Raw genomic sequence first — 26,759 nt, 5'->3', positions numbered from 1 at the left:
CTTTATATAGAAAAAAGTAACGACTATACGAACGTATTTACATAAGTGTATGAATTGCAAATGTACAAATTGCAAAATTCCTGTGTGTATAAATCCTTTTAAATTCTTCTTCTTTAAATCTCTTTCCTCTTCTCCTTGAATGCCACTTGTCATCTAAAAATCTAAAAATATGATTTCCATTAGTACCTAGCAATTAACGATGGTAATTTAATTTTACAGCTGGGTATGTAAAAAGTTACCTCAGAAGTAGTCAGTGTGGCACCGTGCACTCAATAAAAATCTCACAAAATTTATAATCAGCGTTCACGTCTTACGAGTGAAATAATTAGTGAAAAGCAACTCTTGTTACTTCTCATTTAGTTAGTCGTGTACATGATGTTTTTAGAACATAAAAAGCAATCCTTGAAAAAGAAATTGAGGAATCGTTTTTATATGAAAAATTATCCATTTATACATATGTATATGCGGGACACAAAATAAATTATTCAGCATTTATATGGTAAATAGTATACACACCATATTGAATAAGAAGACTTTTTTACTCATTGTCAGTATGATGTGTATTATCATAAATACTTTCCATCATAAATAAAAATGTTTCTATCATAAATACTAAATGGTATTTCTTAACACCTTGTAATTGATATGTTACATCATAGGTATGCAAATTAATTTTTGTGTGTATATGTAATGTGTGTGCATATGTATATGAATTTAATTAATTAATTGTGATAGATAAATAAACAGAAAAGTAATTTATCAATCAATTACGTAATCAATTGAGTGATGTTACTTTTTTGAGAAACTATTTATCTATGATTAGAAATTAATTTATATAATTATGGTTAACGTTATATTTTATTAACGTTTAGATATAATATTACGAAACAGTGTAAATAATACGTTGTTTTGTATTCCACAATTAATATACAATACTATCAAGTATTAAGCTCACCCATTATAATTACAAGGTGTGCGCGTGCGCGCGCTCGTCATCGCGATGCTTCGCATCGTCCTGTAACGGGCCGGACAGTCAGTCCTACCGACGATCCTTTCAAGGGTGCTCGTGTATTCACCCTTCCGCGTCGGTCTGTGGCTTCAGGGTTAATTAGTGGATGTCGATAATTGCTCGAAAGTGAAAATTTTTCTAAAAAGCTTTAATAAAGGCAAGATAGAGAATGTGAAATTAGCTTGTAGAGAAGCATAATTAATGGATCCTTTTGAATTTATATGATTTTTTTAATATCATTCTATTTTCTGTTTATATCATTTATATCAGTTATAAAAAAAGAGTTTTTTAATTCATAGATTATATCATTCAATTTTTATTAATTATAGATTATGAATTTTTATCGATAATAGCGGGGGACATAAAACTTTTATCAATTAAAAATATTTAATATAAATATTTTATGTACATTGTGAAAGGATAAGTAAATTCGAAAAGTAAATTTAAAAATTAAAAAAATATTTTTTTGATAAATTCAAAAATATATTGGGATTATAAATTCGAAAAACTTATAAATTTTTTATTGAATTATTGTACATAAGCAAAACCGTTTTTTGATTGTGATTTGAATATCGTATTATATTTTTTTATCATCGAGTGAATTATTTTTGCGACGCAAAGCTGAAATTGTTGATCAGTTGAATTAAAAGAACCGCGAATGCAGTTTCATCAAATCGCCACTTCTTTACATTTTTTTGGATTTCTCTGGATGCTTGACGAATCGCGATCTTGTAGAGCGTTTCGAAAGATGAAAGAAGAACAATGTCGGGTCTCAAGACGCCCGCGGGCTACTCTCGTGCTGGCAATGGAGCCAAACCGAAAAGCAGAATTTGTCGATTGACATCCTCACGATCATTAATACCCTCCTTGGCGGGAAACACTTCAGAGAGATCTTTGGAAGTGACTGAATCTTCATCATCGAGTCCTAGCAGATCATCGACGTCGCCACGAAGAGTTTCCAACGATCGGAAGTCGCCCAGAAGACATTCCGAAGAACGTCAACAGGCATATTATAGTCCCAAGCGTTCGCCGAGGAGGTTCTTGTCATCTTTTGATGACGATTCGTTTCAAGGCCAGATGGGTCTGGGACTCAGAATATCGTCGACTACGTCGACTTGTGTCAACGAAGGACCTGGCATGTCCTTTTTGGAGTTTGAAACTTTGTACACTCTAGAGAAAGAGATGCTGATGCAATCGCGATGCAGTCAGGATACATCAATCCAACTGGGCGACAAGTGCACTGCAGGGTGGTTCGGTGATAAAAGGAATGTTTATACGGAATTACCAGATCCCTTACTGTGTCATCGCATGTGCTTATGCGGTGCAGTTCCATCTATCTCGCAAGCGCCATCAGAGGGATTCAGCTTCGCACCTGGATGGTCTTTAAATGCAGATCATTTTTATCAATGGCAGCATCGCGGAAAAACTACGCAGCAGGTAGTTCAGTTTTAATTTTGCAATTAAGTTTTTTGAATGAAAAATGCTTTCATTAGCTATTAATCAATTTGAAGGGAATTAAAATCCATAATCATTTATTAATAATAGTAATCAATTGCAATTGAGATCCCTAAATTATTTTTATTACTTTTTATTCAAGAATTAATTGATATTAAGTAGTTTAATAGAGAAGATTGAATAATATTGAAATTGAAATAATCTATTTAAAGGTGTTCTTACAATGATAAATTAAATAATTCACTTCTGAGAGAATTATTAAATTGTGGGATATTAAAATGAATTATCGTAATTAAATAAAGTATATACCGCTTATATTATCTTTACGAATCGGTAACTTAACTATTTGGGAGATTAATTTATGATATTAATTTATTATTTAATTATAATTATTAAATCATGAAATACCTACTGAAGATATTAGAATTACATAGAAATTATAAAACTATGTACGTATGAGAAAAAGAATTGCAATTGAATTATTTAATTATAATTATTAAGTTATAAAATATAAACCGACGAGACGTCATAAATTAAATTTCACTTTCAATCAAATTAAGTATATAAACATATATTTTGTTTTTTTTATAAAAGGTTATTAGCACCATTGATGCGTATCAGAGACTGAATTGCGTATCCTCACCTGGAAATTTTCAGGAAATTCGGGATACGGAATTCCGAATGCAAGCATGAAATGAAACTGTCAGCGGCACGCTCTCTCGCACGCTTGCTGGCATTCTCGAATTAATCGAAAAACGGAAGTAATTTCGCGAGCACTAGCAGTGAATCGTCGCATTTAACGTGGACATTCGAACTTCTCCGTTCCGATATCGTTTCTCTTCTCGCCCTCTTCTCTCCCCGCCACCATGATATCCTCTGCACCCCCAACTAGCATTTTCATCGCTCGAGGCAAATTGATTTTCCTATACCCCTCGTCGAGCTAATTTCGGAAACCGAGCTGCAAATTTGCGGCGCTACGCACATCGAGTTTTGCTTCATTTTCCCCGCCGGCGACTCGCAGATTTCGTGCAATCGCTATTGCGAGAGAAATAATCGTGAAATAATCGTCATAGCGCAATAATATGATTCCCATGGGGAGCAATGCGCAAATCGTACAATAAGTAAACATAAAGCAGCAATATGTATTTGAAAATTCAAAATAATGGATATCATTTGTAAACAATTCTTTGGAACATGATATCTGTTATCTATTTATTTCATTGATATATGATTTTTCTTATTCTATACTCAAATATCCTGAAGCTATTATATAAAAATTCTTATAATTTAAAAAATAAATATTATATATTATATTTGAAGTCAGTTAGTTAATTTAATTAAGGGGATGCTGGAGCGAAGGCCGAACTTGATCAAGGTCGATATTACAGGTTTTCATTTCCAATGTATAATCTGCTTACGCCCTCTGAAGTTAATATGATCATGCAGGAAATTCGATCGATTAATTATCGATATTTTTATTCCGTTTCCTACATTACCATCTTAACAGGGACGTGTATTAGGATCGGTCCCACAATATAAGATTTATTTTGGAAAATTTTCCAATTTTAGAATTGAAAAAAAAATAAACATAATTGAAGTTAATCTTATATTTGTAGAATCGGACCTTAGAAATTTAGTTGCATTATATACATATTTAGTTGTATTATATACACATGCAATGTAGGCCGTGTTCTAATATATATCACCAGTACTAAAAGTCTGTAATATATATAAAATACAGATTTTTAATTAATAGATATATCGATACGAAACCGTAATAGCACTTTTTTCTTACATCCAATGCCATTTTAGGTTACGATAATATATTATCATAAATGAATATCATAATATATATATATATATATATAGATATTCATGCAGATATTCTCTATGTCCATTTTTGCAATATTAAAATTTTATATTATAATGTGTATAATGATATATAAAATGTAATTCTAATGCTGTACATAAAAAGACATTCATGAATACGAATTACAATTACATTTTATGTGTATTATAATATATGTGTATATACACAATAACACAAAAAATATTATTGACATATTAGTGAAGACATAAACATGTTAGTTAATGATATATGCAAGATAGAATTAATGATATATGCAATATTAAAATTATATTTTGTACATTATTGTGTATATGTACATTATAATACATATAAAATATAATTATAATTTATATTCACTAATAATGTTTTGTTATATGTTACAACAATGTTAGAATTATCATAGTATAATGTACATACAATTTTCTATATTAGATATATAGTCGACATATTAGTAATGTATAAGTACTATAAGTATCTATCTCTTTTTATTAGACAGAGTAAAAAGAGTTACATTATGTATGTGCAATGTCGTATTCATTTATATATATATATATATATATATACACACACATAAAATGAGGATTTATCAGAGGATTCGTAATTTGATTATTTTTTTAAGATGTTACGTCTGATCATCTGCGTTTGATTATCGTTAGCTTTGATTTATGTTCGTTGTATATTTTGATATTGAAATATAAAAGTATATATCACTATTATTTGATCATAAAAAAATATATCTCTTTTTATTAAACGTAGAAAAAAGAAGACATCAGTACACCTTTTTGTTATACGTAACAAAAAGAGATGAAGTAGCTACACACATATGTGAATATGAATTAGAAATATATTTTATAATGTGTGTACACATCATAATGCACATAAAATATAATTCTAATATTCACTAATAGACTGTGTCTATATTATATCTGCATGAAAAGCTAAGTATGAGTAACTTCTATCTCTTTTTATTATGGGCCTTCTACAATAACACATTAGTTACAAATCAGAAGTCAGAAGCTAAAAATTGATCAATCACAGCCAATTTTTAGCGTTTGACTTCTTATTTATGGCTGATTTATGGCTTATAATTGTAAAAGGCCCATTAAACATAATAAAAAGAGATGGAATAGTTACATATGTATGTGCAATGTATTTACGTACTGACATGTTACATCCTAAGTTAAAATGACATTGGGAATAAAGGAAAAAGTGCTATTACATTACACGTGTATACATGTATTTCAAATACATGGTTGCATCCGAAAATATATCTAAGTCACAGTCAGAGTGTTCATTTAGTAAAAATATACTTATTGTAACTTGCTGTTAGTCAACGTACATTGACCTGTAAGTGTATATATTTGCTAAAACACTTTGAATATGATATACTTACATACATTTCATAAACGTACAGCATCGTACAAAAATTATGCATGTGACTATTGACTGTGTAATGTATGTTGTATATATATATATACATATATATATATACATACATATATGTATAACATATATATTATATAGGGTGTCCAAAAAGACTCCGAATTTAGGAACTGAATATAAAGGTGACTATAACTAATCGTAAAGGAATGTGAACGTGTATCGGCATGCATAGTACGCCAAAATATAATGCGTTGCCCTATGATTCACGTTCTACGATTCAATTACGACCATCCTTGTGCTAAGGCTATTACATAACGTTTTTAGAAAAAACGTTTCAGACAAAAGTTGTAAGGTTTCAAAGAAACTATTTACTGATATTCAGTTTTTTTTCTTCATTAGTTTCTTTGTTTCGGTTATGTCAAGCAATTAGCTTTTGATTCCATCATGACAATGCATCTATTTGCATTTCTTTAATTGCAGACGCAAAATTCTATAAATTGTTTCCGTAATTGTATTTCACCAAATTTAATAATCGAAATGCTTCCAATAAATTAAAAATAGTCAGTACATATATAAACGCCTTTGACATTTATTTGTAACTAGCCAAAGCACGATTTACGGCTGTGGCATTTTGTTATAGTTAGTCAGCTCACAATTAATGCCTCTGGCAGTAAATTAAAAATAGTCAGCCCACGATGAACGCCTCTGACATTTGTCTATAACTAGCCAAAATATGATTTATGGCTGTGACATTTTATTATAGCTAGCCAGCTCACGATTAACGCCTCTGGCAGTAAATTAAAAATAGTCAGCCCACGATGAACGCCTCTGACATTTGTCTATAACTAGCCAAAATATGATTTATGGCTGTGACATTTTGTTATAGCTAGCCAGCTCACGATTAACGCCTCTGGCAGTAAATTAAAAATAGTCAGCTCACGATGAACGCCTCTGACATTGGATCATAATTAGGCAAAGCGCAATTTATTGTTATAACAATAAATTTAATCATATCACTTGTATCATAAATAAAAGTGATATTTTTACGAATAACATAAAGATGCTAACCTTTCTCATTCTGGCTTTATAGGGTGCCAACAAGAAACACACATCACAATAACCAATTTTGGTCTTCTAGAGTGCTTTCCAACAAGAGACACAGTGCGACACGGTGCATTATTACAATTTTGTTCGATAATACAAGGGAGATATTGTACTGAGTCGCTTGTTATAAAGCACCCATAACCTTCTCTTATCAAAGGCAGACAATATTCTGCTACTATTTTTTCTATTTTGTGAACAAAAAACACTATATAAATATATATATATATATACATATACACACATATATACATACACATATATACACACACACACACACACACATATATATATATGGTGTGTGTAGAACACTACTACACTACACTACATTGACAGTACTGTTGTGCGGCAATGATACTGTGAACGCGGGTCATACTGGTTACAGCTGATTGACTCGTATAATGCTGTTGTTTTCCACACATACAGCGTCACGCAAAATGATATATGTATGCATATATATATATATATATATATATATATATATATATATATAATACACATACATACAAAAAATTGTTATTTATCACTCTAAGAAAAAAGATACATAATCGATATCATGATCACATTATCTTTTCCTTAGCGACTAATTAAGAAAAGGCGTTCACCGTATCTAAATTCACGTTATTGTAAAAAGACTCTCTATTATCTTTGAAGTTCTATTATTGATACGTCATTTAAATGTATTCTCCAGGTTTATTCCACTAAAAAAAAGTACAAATAGATGACCAGATGTATGATGCGGTAAAGTAAAATTTTATATAATACATTCTGTGGCATAAAAACGTGATCAGTAACTCTTTGAAACTGAATGTATCATAAAAATAATAAAGTAATATTTTAAAAGTACATTACATTTAGTAAAATGCATTAAGTTATTAATATGATGTTCAATCACCATTATTAAGAAAATACAATATTATGTAGGAAGGAAAATATTTTCATGACAATTTGCTGGAAGGTATGGTCGCAGCATGTTTCTTATACTATGACACTTTTGAGATACACGTCCACGCGTGAGCGGTTCGACCGTCAAGCGTCGAGCGATTGTGAAGGAAAAGTAGGCAGCATTTCAGAAATCGGCTCGAAATGCGCAACTAATTTCGAGCACATTGAAGTATACGTATATAATTTTTGAAATTTTATAAAAAGTATATTTGGAGTAATATGTTTATTAATAAAATTTAATAAATAAAATGTTATTTATTAAATAAAAATTAAAAAAGGAAAAAGCAGAATCGAACATAAGATCTCCAATATTCTGATCTTGCACCCAACGCCCGAGACCACGCGTTCTTGCAGATCACCTCGACGAACGCGATACATATAGTGTATGGAAAGTCGTAAACTATTGTATATCTCATCAATGTTTACGTTTTGAAATCATTTTTGCATTTGCATTTTTGCTACGTTAATGAGAAAGATATATGATTAATATAATTTAATAAAAAGAAAATGAAAGAATTTTAATTCGACAAAAATTGGAGATTTTCACATCTGCTGGAGTATTGAATATTAGTCCAAGAAACCGAAGTCTGTCAAAAAAAAAACGGAGAACTGGCAACCGTGTTCGTGATTTAAAATTCTTTCAATTTTTGTTATTTCGATAGAGCGAGACAGAGAAAAAACAAACGGATAGAAGCTCCGATTGTAATCGGTGAGTCTCCGCGCGGACACGCCGAACTGGGCCCGCTAGCAAAACAATGAGTCATCTGTCTCTGTCCTTCTCTCTGTGGTCGCTTGTTTCTAGCGACCGAAAATATTTTCTCGACGATCTCGACCGCTTGGCGTGTATCATAAGGAGGAAAGAGACATTCTAGACAATACTTAATTTTTATTAAATTATATTAATCCTTTGCCCTACGATTTAAGTTACGATGGCGCGTGCCATAATTAACAGCCTGGAACATATTGTTTATGTTTGGCTCGATTTCTTTACCACGAATCTCACATGATATTAGTGAAATAGTTAATCATATACCTTTCTCATTAATATATAATAGTAAAAATTATTTCAAAACGTGATAGTTAACGAGATATAGTTTACGATTTTCCGTGTATTTTATGTACCACGTTCATAGAGGCGGTTTGTAAAAACTCAGCGTGGTCTCGGGCGATAGGTGCGAGATCAGAATGTTGAGGATCCTATGTTCAATCCTGCTTTTTCCTTTTTTTCTTAATTTTTTTTTTAAACAAATAACGTTATTAATGACAACATATTACTCCAAATATATTTTTATAAAATTATAGAAATTATATGTGTACTTTAGTGTGCTCAGAACTAGTTACACATTTCGAGCCAATTTCTGAGGTGCTGCCTATTTTTCCTTTACAACCGCTCAACAGTCGACGGCTGAACCGCTGGATCGCGTGCGGACATGCATCTCAGGAGCGTCACAGTATAAGAAACATGCTGCTATCATACCTTCCAACATGAAAATTATCATGACAATATTTTAGCATGAAAATTATTATAAAAATATTTTCCTTCTTACATAATTGTTATTTTCTTAATAATAGTGATTGAACATCATATTAATAAGTATATACATTTTACTAAATATTACGGAAATGTACTTTTGAAATATTTACTTTATTATTTTTATACATTACATTGATACATTCGGTTTTCTTTCAAAGAGCTACTGACCACGCTTATGTGCCACAAAATGTATTATAATATCTTTTAATATAGAATACTGATAATATCAATTTAAGACTAATAAGAATCGATACAGAACGAAATGCGTAATTTTAAACTGGAATGATTCAACTTCAATAACTCCGTGATGTCTTCTTTATTCAACATGTGAATAAAGAAGACATGTTGAATAAAGAAGACATCACAGAAGACTAAGGAAAGTAAAGGATTGATAATTTGCTAGAAGATACGGAGCATATTTCTTAGTGCAACGCTCCTGAAATACACATCCGCGCTCGATCCGGTGCAGCTCAGCCGTCGAGCATTGAGCGGTGGCGGCGGGGGGAAAGAAGGCGATGCCTCAAAAGTCGACCCAAAATTTAATATGTATTCCAATAACTATAGGAAGAATACCGAATCACTTTAATAGATAAATAAAAAATTATTTGTATGTTGCATATAAAGGCATATATAAAGGCTTTTTGATTTGTTAATTATAAAATTATATTGACATCATCCTTATAATTATATTAATCATCCTTATAATTATATTAATCGCACTTTTGCGATTTGATTGATTATTAGAATTTTCTTTCGGATGATAATTATAAAAAAAACATTTCACAGAAAGTACTGATCGACGTTACATTATTATAGAAACATAATTTTTTTTTGGATTTTTTCTAAAGGTAAATTAAAACGTTTAGAAATACACATATAATTTCAATAATTAAATAAAAATATATTTAGCCTGTAATATATGTTTGTTAACAATGTCTTCAATCACTTATTTAAAAAAAAAAATTATGAAAAAAGAAAAAAGGAATTGATCATGAGATCTCTAACATTCAGATCTCGCATCTTACGCGTGAGACCACGCCGAGGTCTTGCAAATCTTTTCTATGAACGTGGTATATAAGGCTCATGGAAATCATAGAAATATCCCGTAAATTCGTGTTTTGAAATTATTTTTGCTATTATACCTAAATTGGAGGGATATAGGATTAGCATAATTTATTAAAACTTATATTTTATCTATAATGTTCCTTCTCCTCTTAATTATACACATTGAGCGGCCGAAATTTTCCAGAAAGCATTTTCGGTCGCTAGAAACAAGCGACCGTAGAGAGATGGGGGGGGAGGAGAGGAGAGGAATGGAGAGGAGAGGAGAGGAGAGGAGAAGAGAGGAGAGGAGAGGAGAGGAGAGGAGAGAGAGAGAGAGAGAGAGAGAGAGAGAGAGAGAGAGAGACTCTGAAGGATAGACTCGCTGTTTTGTTCGACGAGCCCAGCTCGGCATGCGAAGTCTCACCGATTACAATCGGAGTTTCTATCCTTTTTTGTTTTTTCTCTGTCTCACTTTGTCGTACTTCTGTTTCAATAATTCGTTCTGCAATTCAAGAATGTGATTTCTATCGATTCTGGCATCATCATCGATACATCAAGAACGCATGATTCCTTCTCTAAACAACGATCTTGATATATATTTCTATATATACAAAAATATATTATTATGGCGTTTCCGGCTGATAATATATTGCTGATTTATTTACAATGGTTCAATCCATTTCTATAGTTGAATAGCAATACTACTTCGTTTGCGCGCGACCGATAGGAGGAATAGCGCTTCTTACTAAGACTCGACATCCGAGTCAAAAATGTGCTGTATACAATAATTTCAGACTTTGCATAAGTAGCTGGCGATTTACAGAAAACCTCAAAGAACAATACTATGCTTGCAGAAACGAGTTACGAGCTTTAGTATAAGAACAAAGTGTATTCGAAAATTTCATTTATATGCTACGTCTGTTACGAGATTGCCGCTTGTCGTTCCGACATCCGAGCAGAAAGAAAGCTCAACCGAAACACATCACGTTCCGAACCTTGATATATGCATGTGTAAATAATTCAGTAAATAAAGTTTAAACATGTGTTGTATATATGTACACGCACACACATACATACGCGCACGCGCGCACACGCATACATACGCACACGCGTATGTATGTATGCTATTATATATGCATATATATATATATATATATATATATATATATATATATATATATATATATACACATATATATACACATACATACATATACATACATATATATATATATGTATATGTTATTTTATATATATGCATCAATAATTTACTAAATAAAATGTATGTAAAAGACAGAACAGTATAATTAAAATAATTATCTTCATTTGTATTTATATGTAAATAATATGGTATGTTTCTTGTTTAGGAAGAAATTATTTCAACAAAATTGAAATAAGTAATATCATATTTATTTTATTATTTTTCCTCTCAAAAGAAAAAACTTTGACTAGGGCACGTTTTGATTGATATGGGCCTGAGTAGGTCGATAATTCAGATCATTTCTATGGTTCAGCGACGCACTTTTCATGACAGCGCCGCTGTCGGAATATCGCGGAACTAAAATACTGCTCAGTTTCATGGCTTCACGTCAATTTCACTTGTAATATACAAACGAAATTTTTGGATGCACCTTTCTCTTAAACTAAAACTCCTACCGCGTTTCTAAAAGCATGGGATTGTTCGTTTAGGTTTTCTACAATACGCTAGCTACTTTTCATGAACGTGCAAGATCTGAAACTCTTATATGCAATACATATTGTGATGTGTTGACTACAGAAGCCGATAACAAAACTGTAAGTCGTTAATTTTTTTTCGTTTTTCGTATTCAAATGTAGCTGGCGCTTTGCGTTGTTGTCGATACTTTAATTGTGGAGAAGGATTTTTCAGTCCATAAACACAGTTATGAGAAAGGTGCTTTTAAAATTTAATGATAAAACAGGACACTCCAGCATCCCCTTAAATTGCTTATAATTGTGGAAAATTAAAAAGGAGAAGTAAACGTGGAAAAATAAAATTAACGCGCTAAGTATATGATATTTAAAATTATATAAATTATATGATTGTTAAATAATATAAAATATTTAGAATTTTTAAATAAATTAATTGTAATTAGATCTGATAAAATATTTTTCAAAATAAATAAATAATTTTTGTAAGAGAATTATTTCTACTATTTATTACTAAAGAATTTTTTGGATGATCTTTCTACTATTTATTATTAAAGAATTTTTTGGATGATCTTTAAAAATGAACTATATTTTGCAAAGGTAAAGGAAGGTCGGGTCAACCTGTGAAAAATTGAACAGTCCATATCATTCTCCTTTTGCTCTTTTCCGTCCTCATAGTTCTACGGTACAGTGTTCCGCTTGTAAAAGACTCGAGGATCCTCTCTTGAGTAGCAAGAGGGTCGCGAAGACTATCAAATATGCTGCCCGGGGGTGTGAAGGCACTTTGATCAACCCCCAAGAAATCCACCGTCGCTCTTCTGCAATATTTACTTTAAGGGATGCTATCGGCTACCAGCATTCATCATGCAAGGTGCACTGTTCTCTTTTTGTTCCTTATATATATTGCCAAAGGAGTAATCCTTGACGAAAGGATGTTCATTAGGTTGCGATCAAAGCAAGTTGGCATTGCCCATTAAAGTTGCATTGAAGATAATATTAATCCTTAATTAGATAATCTTAATTTGTAAGATATTTTTCTTTATTTTTCTTTTTAAAGCATTCTTTAAAATTACAAAAAAAGAATGTAATTAAAAACGTATTTTTATATATATATATATATATATATATATATATAATAAAATCTTATATTATATACATATATATACAGTACACACACATATATGTGTGTGTATGTGTGTATGTAATTACAAAAAAATAGAAGAAAAGTTATTTTGCACTTTTAATCTCAGAATCGATATTTAAGAATGTTTCCATGTCTATTCTTGAATCTTATTTAAGGATTAGATTTTGTCTTTTGTACTTTGTAAAATATTAGTAAAAATCTATGAAAAGTTAAATAAGATTTCGTTGTTTTCAACCATGACAATTCAAGATTAATAATCACAGCGATCTATTTCGGTGAATACAGTTCTCGTTTCTTCTTTCCATTTATTCTTTTGTGATATTTGCCTTAGGGAACAGTAACGTCTTCCTGCAGGAAGGAGGGTGATTGTTTCCCTTTCTCGTCACTAAGGACCAGGTTGGTCCATACTTCTATTCCTTTCGACAAAGTAAACATATCCGCGTCATTATTGCGTCTTGCGTGGCTCAATCATTCGCGCGGAAACGAGCGATCTAATTTCGCGTCTTATTGGATGTTACGTTTCTTTCTCTTTTATTTTCTTTTCTTTTTCTTTGCGTGTAATTTATCTTATTTGCTGAGTATGTGATGCTAAAATGCAACAGATATTTGTCGAAGCTAAGACATTGTCTTTTAAAATTCATAAATTTTACTACAACAGTGAATTAATTAATAACTTTAATTTTTTTACTTTATTTTCCATAAGTAGTGATAGAATTGATATCTTATAGAAAAAAAATATTTTTCACGGCTAGTGAGAGTTACTGCTGTTATCATCTCATATCATGGATCAACGAATTTTGACATATGTCGCGATACAAATATTTACGAATGAGTGATCCGTGCATATTGCAGGGGATGTTGTTAGCCAGTTTATATATTGTTTTCGTAAATAGCAAACTGCATATTTGCGAAATAAAATACGAGCGATAAACAATCTATTATAACTCGTATTTTTATACATTAAAAATTTTGTTTGGAAATGTTGCTGCAATAAATTTTATTTTATTTTTATTTCATTTTAATCTGATTGTCGTTTAATGTACTTAATATTTTTAATATATATATATTACTTTATTAAAGCACGTGGTATCGATTGAGAAAGAAGAATTTGAAATAACGTGAAGGGCGCGCGAAAAAGGGCACACGGCCTGACAAGAGCAATTTTCGTGGGGCTGTAAATTGGCAATCGGACGATAAATGATTTAGGTCGTATTCACGCATGTCTGTACTCGATATACGTATATGCACATGTATTTGTTCTACGACATTCGATATAGGGACGAACCTACCCCAAGGCAAGCACATATCTCCGCCTATCGAGTCATCTTACCGGGAAAATAGATCTTTAATTGAATCGCGAAGTGAGTCACGAGCTTGGATATGCTGAAATGAATAATAGGATGCAGGACATCTCTCAAGAAAATGTAGCTTTTACTTCTCAAATTTTCAAATCGTTATCTTTCATATGCGTTTAATTTGTTTGATGTTTTCATATCAGAACAAATATTTCTCTTTCTATTCGTGCCGCGCCCTAAACACATAAATACTCATAATCCGGCCGCACAGCAGGATGCATCAGGATGTTGAAAAAATAATCGAGATAGACGCGTCCAGGGTGGTGGTGTTAAATAAATACGTCGACAATGCTGTATCCGGCTTATAACGAAAAACGAATTTCGCATCCCTATCAAGTTTCGCTCTGCACGGATTTTTTTCGATGTTATTTCGCAGTTTGCTGCTCATCTTTCGTTACCATCAGGATCGTTTCCCAACGCTGCTACCTATGGCAAAAAGAATGATAAAATTACTCTGGCGTCGTTGGCGTGTAAATTTTTTAAATGCAAATCAAAATTTCTATAAGAAATTTAATAAATTTGATTCAATTTAATATTTTATTATATTTTAGTCTTGATTATTATATTATTTATTTTTGACATACGTTTGATCGTATCCTACTCGAAAGAAATTTCGGTCAGCCATCTGAAGAAGGACGCCCGATGTGTAAAAATCAATATTTCCCGTATATACTCTCAGAGACCTTCCGGACTCTGTGCCACACTGCGTCCACATCAAATGCCATGCGGAAATGCCACATCACACGAATATCGTACCGATACATTTCGCGCGAAAACAGGCATGTCGAACCACGTCACAGAACCAGTGTCACTGTCGGCATTGAAACCGCAATTATGAACCCACGTCAATGGCAGACTTACCTTCTCTTCATTTTAATCGAATTACTCATTATACTAACATATCTTTTTAAATTATACGCGGAAAAGAAAAAGTTTTGCGTTTTAATAAATAAAATAAAATAAAATATGAATGATACATTTTCTTTTCCTTTTAAAATTCTATAAAAATTTTAAATATACAATTATATAGGTATTGTATAATAGCTCGAGGTATAGCTATTATCTATACAAAGATATAGGATAAAATTAATTTAACTGTTATAATTTATTTGAAAGATTTAAAATATGTAAAATAATTAATGTGCTTAAGTATAGATAATAAAAACAATTATTTTTTAAGACAAAAAATAAAATAGTATTGTTAAGGTGTCATCTTTGAAAAATGAAAAGATATAGTAGGCATGTGCTGTCAAGCTTTTCTGTCTTCGTTTGGAGCGCAAAAGGATGCTACTTGAAGGAAGAACTACTGTCGAATCAGGAGTGCGACCCCAAGCAAACGTCGAAGCTCGTTAGAGCGTTTCGGAGAGCGAGTTAGCGGTCTCCTGTGCGCTATACGTGAGTCGAAAGAATTATAGCAATTTCGACGTGACGGAACCTGAATTCGTAATACGCTGTCTGCGAACGACACGCGTTTGCCGTACAGATTTCGTCCAAAGAGTAGATTCTTTTCAAAGGGAGTTTCTTATTAAGTTTCAGAATAGATAGATTGCAAAAATAATTATAAATCTTTTCGAAATTTACATACAGTATTTGCCTTACATGCGAAAAACAAGCAAGACAATATTCAGAAAATGAGTTTATTAATTTTTATATGCAATTACAATTTAATTAATAAAAGAAAATTAAAGTAACAATATTAGAGCTGTAGGTTTATTTTGAGATTATATACTTTGTAATTATTCTATAAATTTCAACAAAAATAATTTTATTTTTCAGAGAAGAACATGTTTAGAAACTCAAGTTTATTATTATCTATATTTTAATACAACATAAAATAGTGACGGTAGCACATAGACAGTAGAATTATATCGCATTGTCAAAGAAATTGCACATTGAAAGTACATAACTGTTGTAAAAAAGACGAATTATTATCCTTCTTATGCAAGATAAACCCACTGGCGAAAGTTTTGTACACGTTCGCGGGTTTCTGGGACCTTAAGGATAGTCGCGGGGGCCTGATGTCTTGCTTGTCTCTTGTGTGGGCCAGTTAGCGTATGCGAGTGGATGCCTACACGAGGCAGCGCACAATAGCAGGGTTGGGCCTGGTTGCATCGCGATTGGCAGCGCAGGTAAATTTAGCTCGTTCTCTCGCGAGTGCGTGTGCACGCACGTGCACGCGTCGTAATGGCGCGTAGGTGAGCTACTCATTCATAAAACATAACCCACGTGGCGCCGGTCGGTGATCTACGAAAAAACAAATTACAAGCATCCTGAAGAGGAAGCCGAAGAGACGAACGAAAGAGAGAAAGTAGAAAATGAAAATAACGCTGCAACTATATAGAGATGGAAACAAAAGATTCTAGTAATTTTATTACATGAATTTTTCCGGAAATAATTTGATTAAGAAATTTGAAAATATCTCATATATATATATATAAAACTGCTACAACAGTAATAAAATATTTAAAGCTCCATTATTACTGCTGAGATTTATTCACCACTACTATCTCAGAAGCGAGAAAATATATACTAAAAATTCTTGTAAAATATACGAAAATATGTTTCAATAAAACAATAATTATGATCGATAGAATCGATCTTGTAAAATATACAAAAAAATTTCTTTCCATTTTTAATAAATAAATTATGTTCACAACTATGACAAATTAACAATATAGTTAGAGATAAATATAATTTAATTTCTCCCCGAAAAAATAGTTTTTAGTATATTTTAGAAGTCTATTCTATCAATTGCAAATATTATATTAAAAAATGTTTATCTTTGAATTTAATCGTTAATGTTTTCTTGCTTCTAATATAGTAACAATTTGACAAGGTAACCTTAAATTATATACACTTTTTTTAAATTACGTATACTTATATAATTTTATAAAATACTAATTCAATTTTATTATCATATTTTGATATTTTTTTTTTCTTTAGATGTGTTATTCTTTTTATCTCTTATTTAAGTGGTTATATTTGATACGACGCGACGTCTGCGTGAATTAGCGGTTTAAAGATGTTGGATAGGCTTTAACTTTACGGAGAAACAAAGGATGCTAATCAGATCTTATCAGAACTCAGCGTAATATGGCAGACGTAAAAATAACTTTGTTCTCATGGGAGTTCGGTAGTCATGACAACAACAGGGTTTCCTCGAATCTCGAGAGGGTGTGAGAACATAGGACACGCTTGTTGCAGGACACGTACCTTCCCTCCTGAGGGAAGAGGGTGCATGCATCCTCCATCTAGTTCTTGGGGAGAATGATAACTTGGTTACGATGGTTCTCAATCGTGTATGAGCTTCAGTTTTGATTAATTTCTCTCTTATCAATTTTGATGAAATATTATGGACTTTTTGTTTAATTGAAAATTGAATGAAATGAATGGATTTATTAAAATTCGGAAATGATAATTATTAAATAGCAATATTAAATTTTAGATTGTGACAATAGTTATGACTATATTTTTTGAGTGTGTATAATTTTTTAATTTGTGATTTCTTAATTGAATTTGAATATTTATTTTATTTTTCATATAATTAAATTTTTAATAATTTATATAATTGATTGGTTAATTTAAAAAATTAGAATGAAGAATTAATTTTTTTCTTTATATACACTCACCTTCTAATATAATCTTTTTTTATAGGCACAAATCTATTTTTGATTTAATTCATATAATTTACATATAATTAAAATGAAAAAGATTTAAATTTTAAATTATATGTATGATATATTGCAGATTTTATATCATTTTAATGTATGCGCTATAGTTTCACTTTTATCTTACCAATTTCTTTTTGAATACTGAGTAGAAAAGATTCGCGCTTTGCCGATTAGAAAATTGATCGCGGGAGATTTACTACGCAATTAACAATAAGCGTACAGTTAATGCGCAGCAAAAGAGGGTGAAAAACGCAGGGAAAGCAGGGATTCGCGGTGGTGTACGGCTCGTTTGTAACGATTCGAGTGGTTACCGCTCGAAAAAACAGGGAGTTATCGGGCAATGACCGTCAGAAAAGCAAGAAACGTTCGATCCAGGGATCTGTATTTTTTGCATTCTAGTACTGAACTGTGGCATAAAGTATGTGCACTAGCCTCGTTTTCCTTTCATGTAATTTAGCACTTAGAAAGACTTAAGAAAGTACATTGCACTTTCTCTCTCTGTTAGAACACTCTGTTAAATTAAGAGGATTATCCTGACCTATTCGTTGGATTATGTGCTAAAGATGGTTTCTTGATCCTGTAGTTTCTCCTTTGCTTTCGATTTTCTCTTCTCCTTTACTCCGTTATCCCCAAAGGCTGGCGTGTCTCGATATCGTTTGGGTTAAAGCAAACCTAATTCCAGCAGGCTGGTTCCATAGCTGCCTGTGTCCATCGAGACGAGCAGACCTCCCGTTCGCTGTAATCGTGCAACAAAGCTCACCCCTTTTTTGTCCCTCGTCCTCTCGAAGCGGGACGCGTTCTGCCCGCAAAATTGTCGCGCCGACGGAAACCATCCCTAAACCCTTCGCCGTTATTGGGGAAAAGTAAAACTCATTCTCTTCCGTCTCCGTGAGTTAAAGTGAATTAATTCCGCAATCCAAATGGCAAGATTTTTATCAAAAAAATTCAACAAACAAAAGAACATTGAAGAGCTTAGGTAATAAAAGAAAAACTTGAGGAAATTCTTGAAAAGCTAAAAATGACAAATATGTATTGTACATCAGGTTTAATTTATTTTTTAGAAGAACTTAATCAGTTTTTTTCAAAATAATGGAAAATCTCCAAAAATTGTAAAATAACAGATTAAAGAATGTAAGAATTTAATAATTTTGTTGAGAGGAAAAAAAACGTGGAAAGTGTTTACCATAGTCAATCTCAACCAACAATTTACTCTCTTGCCTTTGAAAAAACACACTAGATTTATCTTTCATCTTGTCCCCTTTTTCTGCTTGCAAAATCATCCTCTCGGTTGCATTATTGCGCAGGATGAAAGAAAAAAATAGACAGGATTACGCGACTAACGAGCCGTCAGACTGCCGTCAGGAACGAATTAATTATTGTCCTTTAACAGTTTCGTTTCCGGCTCCTGAACTCTCAGTGTCGCCGCCGTTCCGGGAGGGATCGGCAGCAATATTCAATTTCATGCATCCCCTTTGCACCAATGGTTTCTCTACCACCATCCACACAGTACCAATGGACAATTATTATCCTTTGACTGCCCCTCGAATTTTAGTATGTGAAATCGCTCCGTCGGAAAAACGACCGGCCGAACTGTCGGAAATTAATTGCCAAAATTTTGACAGACACGGATGCTTTTAATTCGAGTATCAAGTTCTGAAAGATCATCACGTCAACTCGCACGGACGCGAGAGAAATCACACCTACATAAATCTTATTTTTATATAGAGCACTACAAATGTTATATGATGTCGAGATTACCAGAATAAATTCTGACTATTCATGAAAATGTTATATATTTTTATTTTCATTTAATATACAGAACGACTGAATGTAACTTGAATGTTATTTTTATTTTATATTTGCAATTTGAAGATGTTGCACTGAATCTCATTATTGCAAAGCTGATTAAAGTAAACTTAAGAGTTATTTTTATTAAAGTAAAATGAAAGTAATTTGTATAAGAATTAAATTAAAAAACGAAAATTAATTGATAAGATTGTGTAGATTTTTATGATAAAAATAAATAATTGGGAAGCAAGGTGGGTTGAAAGTATTTGCAAAGCCACGGGAATCCCGCCGTTTTAATGACGAATGAACGAGCATCGGGTATACATACGAGACATGAGCATTCCCGACAGGTGCACGAATCGATTGTTATTCCGCGCGGCTCGTATACGAGCAGCATCATTAATTGTAATGCCTGTCATGGCGTTGCCTTTTAACGCGCGCGCCTAGTCGCGACGCGGGGCAGTCGTGTGCGATAATCGGGGCTAAGTCGAATATCGATCAGCGCGTACGCAGTTCTCACAGGTTCTTATCAACACTGTTGATAGTGTGTTCGCGTTTTTTGTGCTTGCATTTTTTACACTCGGCATCTTCGCTTTCTCTCTTTTCAACGCCCAAATATTTATCTATCTCATTTTAAGTTCAGAAACTTTGGGGGATTTCAAGCAACGCGAACAGATCATATGTTGCATTACAATTCTGTCTTCAGTTTAACATCTGGGATAATAGGGAATAAAAGAGAAGAAAAAAAATGTTGTATAGATGAACTATTTAATCAATGTTAACGCAAACAATTCTAAGACTTAATTAATTGTTTGTGTTTTGTGCTTGAAACGAAACTGTTGGGAGGTTATAAAGTTAAATTCTAACATTAATTTTTTTCAGTTTTTGAGATAAATTGATTTGGGTTACATCTCACTGGAGCTTTAAGGAAATATAATACAAAATAGGATGTGATAGTTGCGATCGAGCGATATGGCGTCGCAATCTAATCAACGATGGTCTTGGATCGCTTATTGATGAATTTAGGGCTCTCTACGCGATTCCATTAATTCGTCAATTTAAGCGACGACGCCTACGCAAACGACGACACTCATTCGCATTGCTTATCATGCTCTATTTTGAGTTAAATGCTGCCGTCGCCGTCGCCGTCGCTGTCGCTGTCGCGGCTTCTTCCTTCAGCTGCAAACACCGCCGAATTTCTTTCATTCTCTATTTTCATCCCCCCTAAGCGCGTTATTTTCACCCATAGAGGAAAGATATTGTCTTCCCGGAACATCGTCGGATGTCTAGAAATTTTTATTAGTTCTTCTTTCTTTTCATCTTCTTCTTTCTTCGGTATACTGATGCACTGCACAATTTTCTTACTTAAAGTTAGCTTAGTAAAGAATTTAAACACATGTATCTACATACAAATATATATTCAGTACATACACATATTCCAGTTCATACTATTATTTTATTATTATATTATTATTATTATATTATTTTATATTAATAATCATAAAAGTATATGTACAGCTTGACATTTTAACACTTTTACTAAAAAAAATATTGATTCAAAATTGAATAAAGAGTTTGTTGTTGAAAATATTGATCTTGATTTGAGTAATAATAAGCATATATGAAATATAATGCTCAAGATTAAACAGTTGCAATAAACGATGACTTTGTAAATTGAAGGAATCAACAGAAATTATAGAGTTTTATTGTAGATAATTAAATAAACTTTTAAAATCTATATTTTTTACTTAACATTATCATTTCTGCAGACAGTTAAATAATAATATGTATTACTAATTCAATGAAATTAAAATCGAATTATCATGAAATCGCTATTTAAAGACTTATTATTTATTAATACTTAATACAATATTGATATTTAATATATTTTGAGATTTGAATGATCTTGTGTGTATATATATATATATATAAAATTTTGGATATATAATTTATAAAAATTTCTATTTTACTGCACATTTAATAAACTACGTTACACAAATAAGAACATATTAGGTGTTGGAATTAATTCGTAGCGTTTTTAATGAAAGAATGTTATTTATTTCACATGAGCATTAAAAAATACATTAATGAAAGTACTTCCCATCTCTTGTAAAACGCTACGAATTAATTCCAACACCTAATAGTTTTGTTAGATTTTAATGCTATCAGGGAGAATTATATTGTTGAATCAGTGCTGACTCGTCCATGTTATCAAAAATTCTTGGTAGACCTTAATGTCGTTACAGTTCTGCAATTCTTCAACAGCTCGATGCAGTTTCCTCGTCACGTCCATCGTATCGTCTTAAAATAGCGATCTCGAGATGTGTCACACTTCCTGATCACATACGTCATCTTTGGCCCTTGATTTCTCGAAACTTTCAATTCATAAATGCTTTTCATGAGAATCTGAGTAATCATGAGATTAATCAATAAACGCGAAAAATAATACTAATATATATATTAATATTATATATATATATAATATAATATATATATATATATATATATATATATATATATATGTATACGATAGATTTATAACTATATCATTTATAAATTTAAAATTTCCAACACATTGCCTTAGAAGTTGTCCCAATTGTAATTATAAAAATTGAAATTGCATCAATATTGATATTCACGATGAATTTTTGTAGAAATAAATTGAAAGAGAGAAAGAGAAAATGAAAGGAAGTGGCAAAATCGGGGGAAGACGAGGCTAAGAAGAAAGAGATGAGGTGGGAGGAGATGAAGGAGGAGAAGGCGCACGAGAGAGAGTATATACCTACGAATAGAGAAACGTGTGCTCGCGTATTCAGTTACGTCCGGTGCGTCGTAGCGTCGAGACGCTTCCGTGTTTTGTATTGCGAAGCATCGCGATGCGATACGACGCGACGTATCGTGTCGTTCGCTCGAACGTTTTGGAGAACGAGATTGAATTACTCGCGAATTGAACAATTGAACGATTGATTATGTTTTCTCCTCTTTTTTTTTTCTTCTCCTTCGACCCTCCCACCGCTTTCGACGCTTGAAAGAAGATTGTGAGAATGAAGAGTCGCGCAGGGATCCAGACACGAATTGAATCAACAATTTATTAATCTCATTAGAAGAATTGAGGATTAATGAAAAGATTAGTGTGGATGTTTTTATTAATTCATTCATCGAGACGTATTGATTTTTTTTCTCGTACTTTATTTTGTATAAATTATTTTATGTATCAGTGCATGATGGTCTTATGAAAAAAAAAAAAATATAGAGAAACATGACTGTACTAACAAAAAATATACGTAAAAGGATAGATATAAGAATGGATTCCAGTAAAATGATCTCTCTTAACAGAATTAATATAAGTCAAACTAATATTAATTTGTTCAAATATCCATCCTGTCAAGACTCATTATCAGTATTATATTATTACATTAACATAATATCTCTTAATTTAAATCCCATAGAAGAAGAAGAAGAGACCATGATAGTAAATAAAAGAATAATCGTAAGTGCGGTTGTGAATTGAGAAGAAAAATTGAGGACAAAAGTGAAAGATAAAAAATCGATTTTAATTATAATATATGCGATTGCAATGATGCATCATCGCGTAATGATCGAATGGAAAGTGAATGGTAAAGGTGTAATTTGTCGTGAGAAATAATCAGGAGGGCAGACTCGGATGACGCTAGGACGTCACGGGGGTCGCGACGACCACCGGCGGCATCATGGCGTGTATCAGGGCGCCAAGATCCGTACGCGGTTCTATCGACGACATCAAGGCCGAGTCCACGCGTAATGTTGTGCAGGTAATTCTTTCCTTCCGCTCTCTCGTATCTTTTTCGCCGAGAGATGTCAAATTTGTTTATAACTATATACTTTGCGAAATCTATTAACATCTCTTTACGAATTTATTATTGTTACCACTATTTTTGATATGATAGAAAAGCAATTGTACAATTAAATGTACTTAAAAATAAAAAACACTTACAGATCAAACGATTAAAAATAGATTCAGACTAAATGAAAACAAGATAGTTGAGACACACTCGTCCTGACAACCATATAAATCCATAAACGTTTATATTGTATGCTTCGTGAAAAAAATTAATTTATCATAAACATCTTGAGTGATGAATATCTTCTTATAATGGTATTATTTTATTTTGTAAACATTTTTTTTTTAATACTTAAGAATATAATTAAATCAATTATTTTTTTAATAACATTAACATTTTCAAAAAAGTTTCAAACAATAATTCATTTTATTACAAACGCTATATTAATATAGACATATTGTAATAGACTATCTTGCTTTCTGTCTCAACGAGTTTCTTTAACATATGTGTTCTGCTCGATCTTGCTTCAGCAGAGAAAGAGAGAGAGAGAGAGAGAGCACTCTTCAATCTCTCTCTCTCTCTACTGAAATATTCCGGGAAAGCCCAGAGATTTCATCGGGAAAGTGGAAAAAGAATCTGCGAAACGGCAACCCTATCGCGACCGCCGTAATAATGGCGACCTGAGATCATGAAGCAAACCCTCCGTGCGTCCCTTCGTACCGCTCGTCTCTTTGCGCGCTCAAAAATAGTACGCGATGACTAACTCTCTTCTCTCCTCACTCTCTGCGTGGCTGCTCTCCTCTGTCCTCCTCTTTCTCTTCCTCTTCCTCTTCCTCTCGTCTGTACGACAACCAAGTTTGTGTCCCCTTGCGCTTTCCGTCGTCCAGAGCTGCGAGCGAGTACACAGCGCGGCTTGCCTCTTCGGTGACTCAAAAGCTGCTCCTCGTTCGCTCACTCACACTGAAAAGCCTGGCATTTCGCCAGCGCGGTAAACGCGTCAGGACAATTCATGCTTCCGCGCGTGATTTATATCCTCGGTGCTCACTTATAGATATGAAACATATTAAAAAGTTATCAGATATCAGATAATTACATCTTCTTGAGAAATATTTTATTGTTGTCATTTGGTTTTACATATAAATTGGAAAGTATCGCACTGATTATAATACGCAAAAGTACCATGTTGATGTAAAGGAAACTAATTGTTATTATATATATATATATATATATATATATTTATATATATATATATAAAGCTGTAAAAGAAAAATAATGCACACATAAATGTTTATAATTTTATGAAAAATTACAAAATATTTTTTTATACATATATACATACAATGAATAATGTGAAAATCCACGGTGCAAAATCTTGTGAAATAATTAACAGCGCTAATATTCGAAATTTGCAAAATGTAAATATTTGAGTAATATTTGGCGTTTATAAATTTGTCCAAGAATTCTTCCATTTGAATATCCGACAAATAAATATGAAACGTGGACTATGACAAAGTAGTAACAGTCAAGCACCTGCGACGCAATAAAATATCAAGTGAAAAAAAGAGAGAAAAAGAGTAAGAGAAGGAGAAAGGATTGCGTGTTAATAAACGTAAGTGTACACTTGCACGAGGTTGCAATCAGCGAGAGATAACACCCACATGACGTATAGGTCGCCGCGTATGATGGAAATGCAAATAGATGCGTCGCGCGTCGTGCTGTTTTAGTCGAAAGGGAAAACGACCGAAAAAGAATTTGCGGAGCTTCGCGGTCAGCTGCAAATGCATTCAATTTCGTCGACACGCCAGGCACCTGTCGCGCATTATGCGAATAGGCGTCCTCAGGATTATCGAGACTTGCGATGTCATCAACGACACACTAATTGAAATTTTGTACGGTGATCGAAAATTTGCCACGTAATTGATACGATTTATAACATAATTAGAGCGATGTAATAACCAAGATTTATGCTCTAATTAGAGGTGCGACTTGAATTTACGATGTTATGATGAAACTTCACCGCATAATTGGTGGAAAACTTGGATTGCAATAATATAATGCATTAACAAGGAGGAATCTAACCCGGCAACAAATTAACTGTGTTCGACATACTAATAAGATAAATCAAATCACAGGATTGCAACAGCAATATGATAGACTTTCGAAGTATATATTTGTCCGTAAGTGCTCGTTAATGCACTTCTCCACACTTTAATCCATTCGCTCGCTATGAAATGACTACGTACGATGTGTATAATTTTCTTATTTCATGCGCATAACTCTCTAAAGATATTCTTACTGATTTTTTCATTTTATTTCATCTATCTATTGAAATTTAATTTATCTAGCAAAATTTATAAAAGGTATTTTTTTCTATCAGTGTTATTTGCTATTCTTTCTCACACGTATTTTGTACGTATTTTATATTAAATTAGGATAAAGGATAAAAATTTACGGAACAATAAATTGTGAAGCATATACATGAATACAAGATTTTGCATGATTTGACATGTCATAAGAAGCGAGTATATTTTTCGAAAAAGATTTATATTGCATCAATCAATTATTTACTTTGTTTTTCCCACTTTAAGTAACATGAAATTAATTTGAAAACAAATTCGATCGGTAATATTATCACAATAATATTATCACAATAATATTATCACAAATTTTCCAAAATTATTTCTAAATACTCATATTTAGGAAAACAGTCAAATACATTAGAAAATAAAATTATTTATTTTTTATTTATTTTTTAATATGATAAGATATAAGTAATTTAATACTCGTAATTTACACTTTATTAAAAAACTTTCAATAAATTTTCAACACTGGAAATAATGAATGTCTGCGAGGAATTCAGGTTATTTGTCATTTTTGCAAACACAAAAATCCGTAGAGCTAAAGCAAGCAATGAAGAAATAATGACCATATAACTGCAGGATGAAGAAATAATAATCGATCGATCGATCGACTATTAAAGTTCTCTCCTCCA

The 26,759-nt window shown here is 32.3% G+C and overlaps 1 protein-coding gene across 3 annotated transcripts in view; it reads left to right on the top strand.

Moving 5' to 3' along the window:
* sick (sickie) overlaps positions 1-26,759 on the top strand; it is a 174,494-nt gene that overhangs the window by 35,785 nt on the left and 111,950 nt on the right. The window contains exon 1 of one of the 3 annotated variants that reach the window (XM_087411095.1): positions 1,568-2,446. The exons of 1 other annotated variant lie outside the window; for it this stretch is intronic. In XM_087411095.1, coding sequence (XP_087267221.1) covers positions 1,772-2,446 — 675 coding nt within the window. In that variant the 5' untranslated portion in view covers positions 1,568-1,771. Of the gene's footprint in view, positions 1-1,567; positions 2,447-22,626; positions 23,738-26,759 lie in introns of those variants that run through there. One more of the 3 variants, XM_087411096.1, reaches the window with a different exon arrangement.

The sequence above is a fragment of the Acromyrmex echinatior genome, chromosome 11 (assembly GCF_024713525.1).
Source record: "Acromyrmex echinatior isolate Ae372 chromosome 11, ASM2471352v2, whole genome shotgun sequence".
NCBI lineage: Eukaryota > Metazoa > Arthropoda > Insecta > Hymenoptera > Formicidae > Acromyrmex > Acromyrmex echinatior.
Note: the sequence above shows the minus strand (reverse complement) of the source record. Positions and strands in the feature narration are given on the sequence as shown.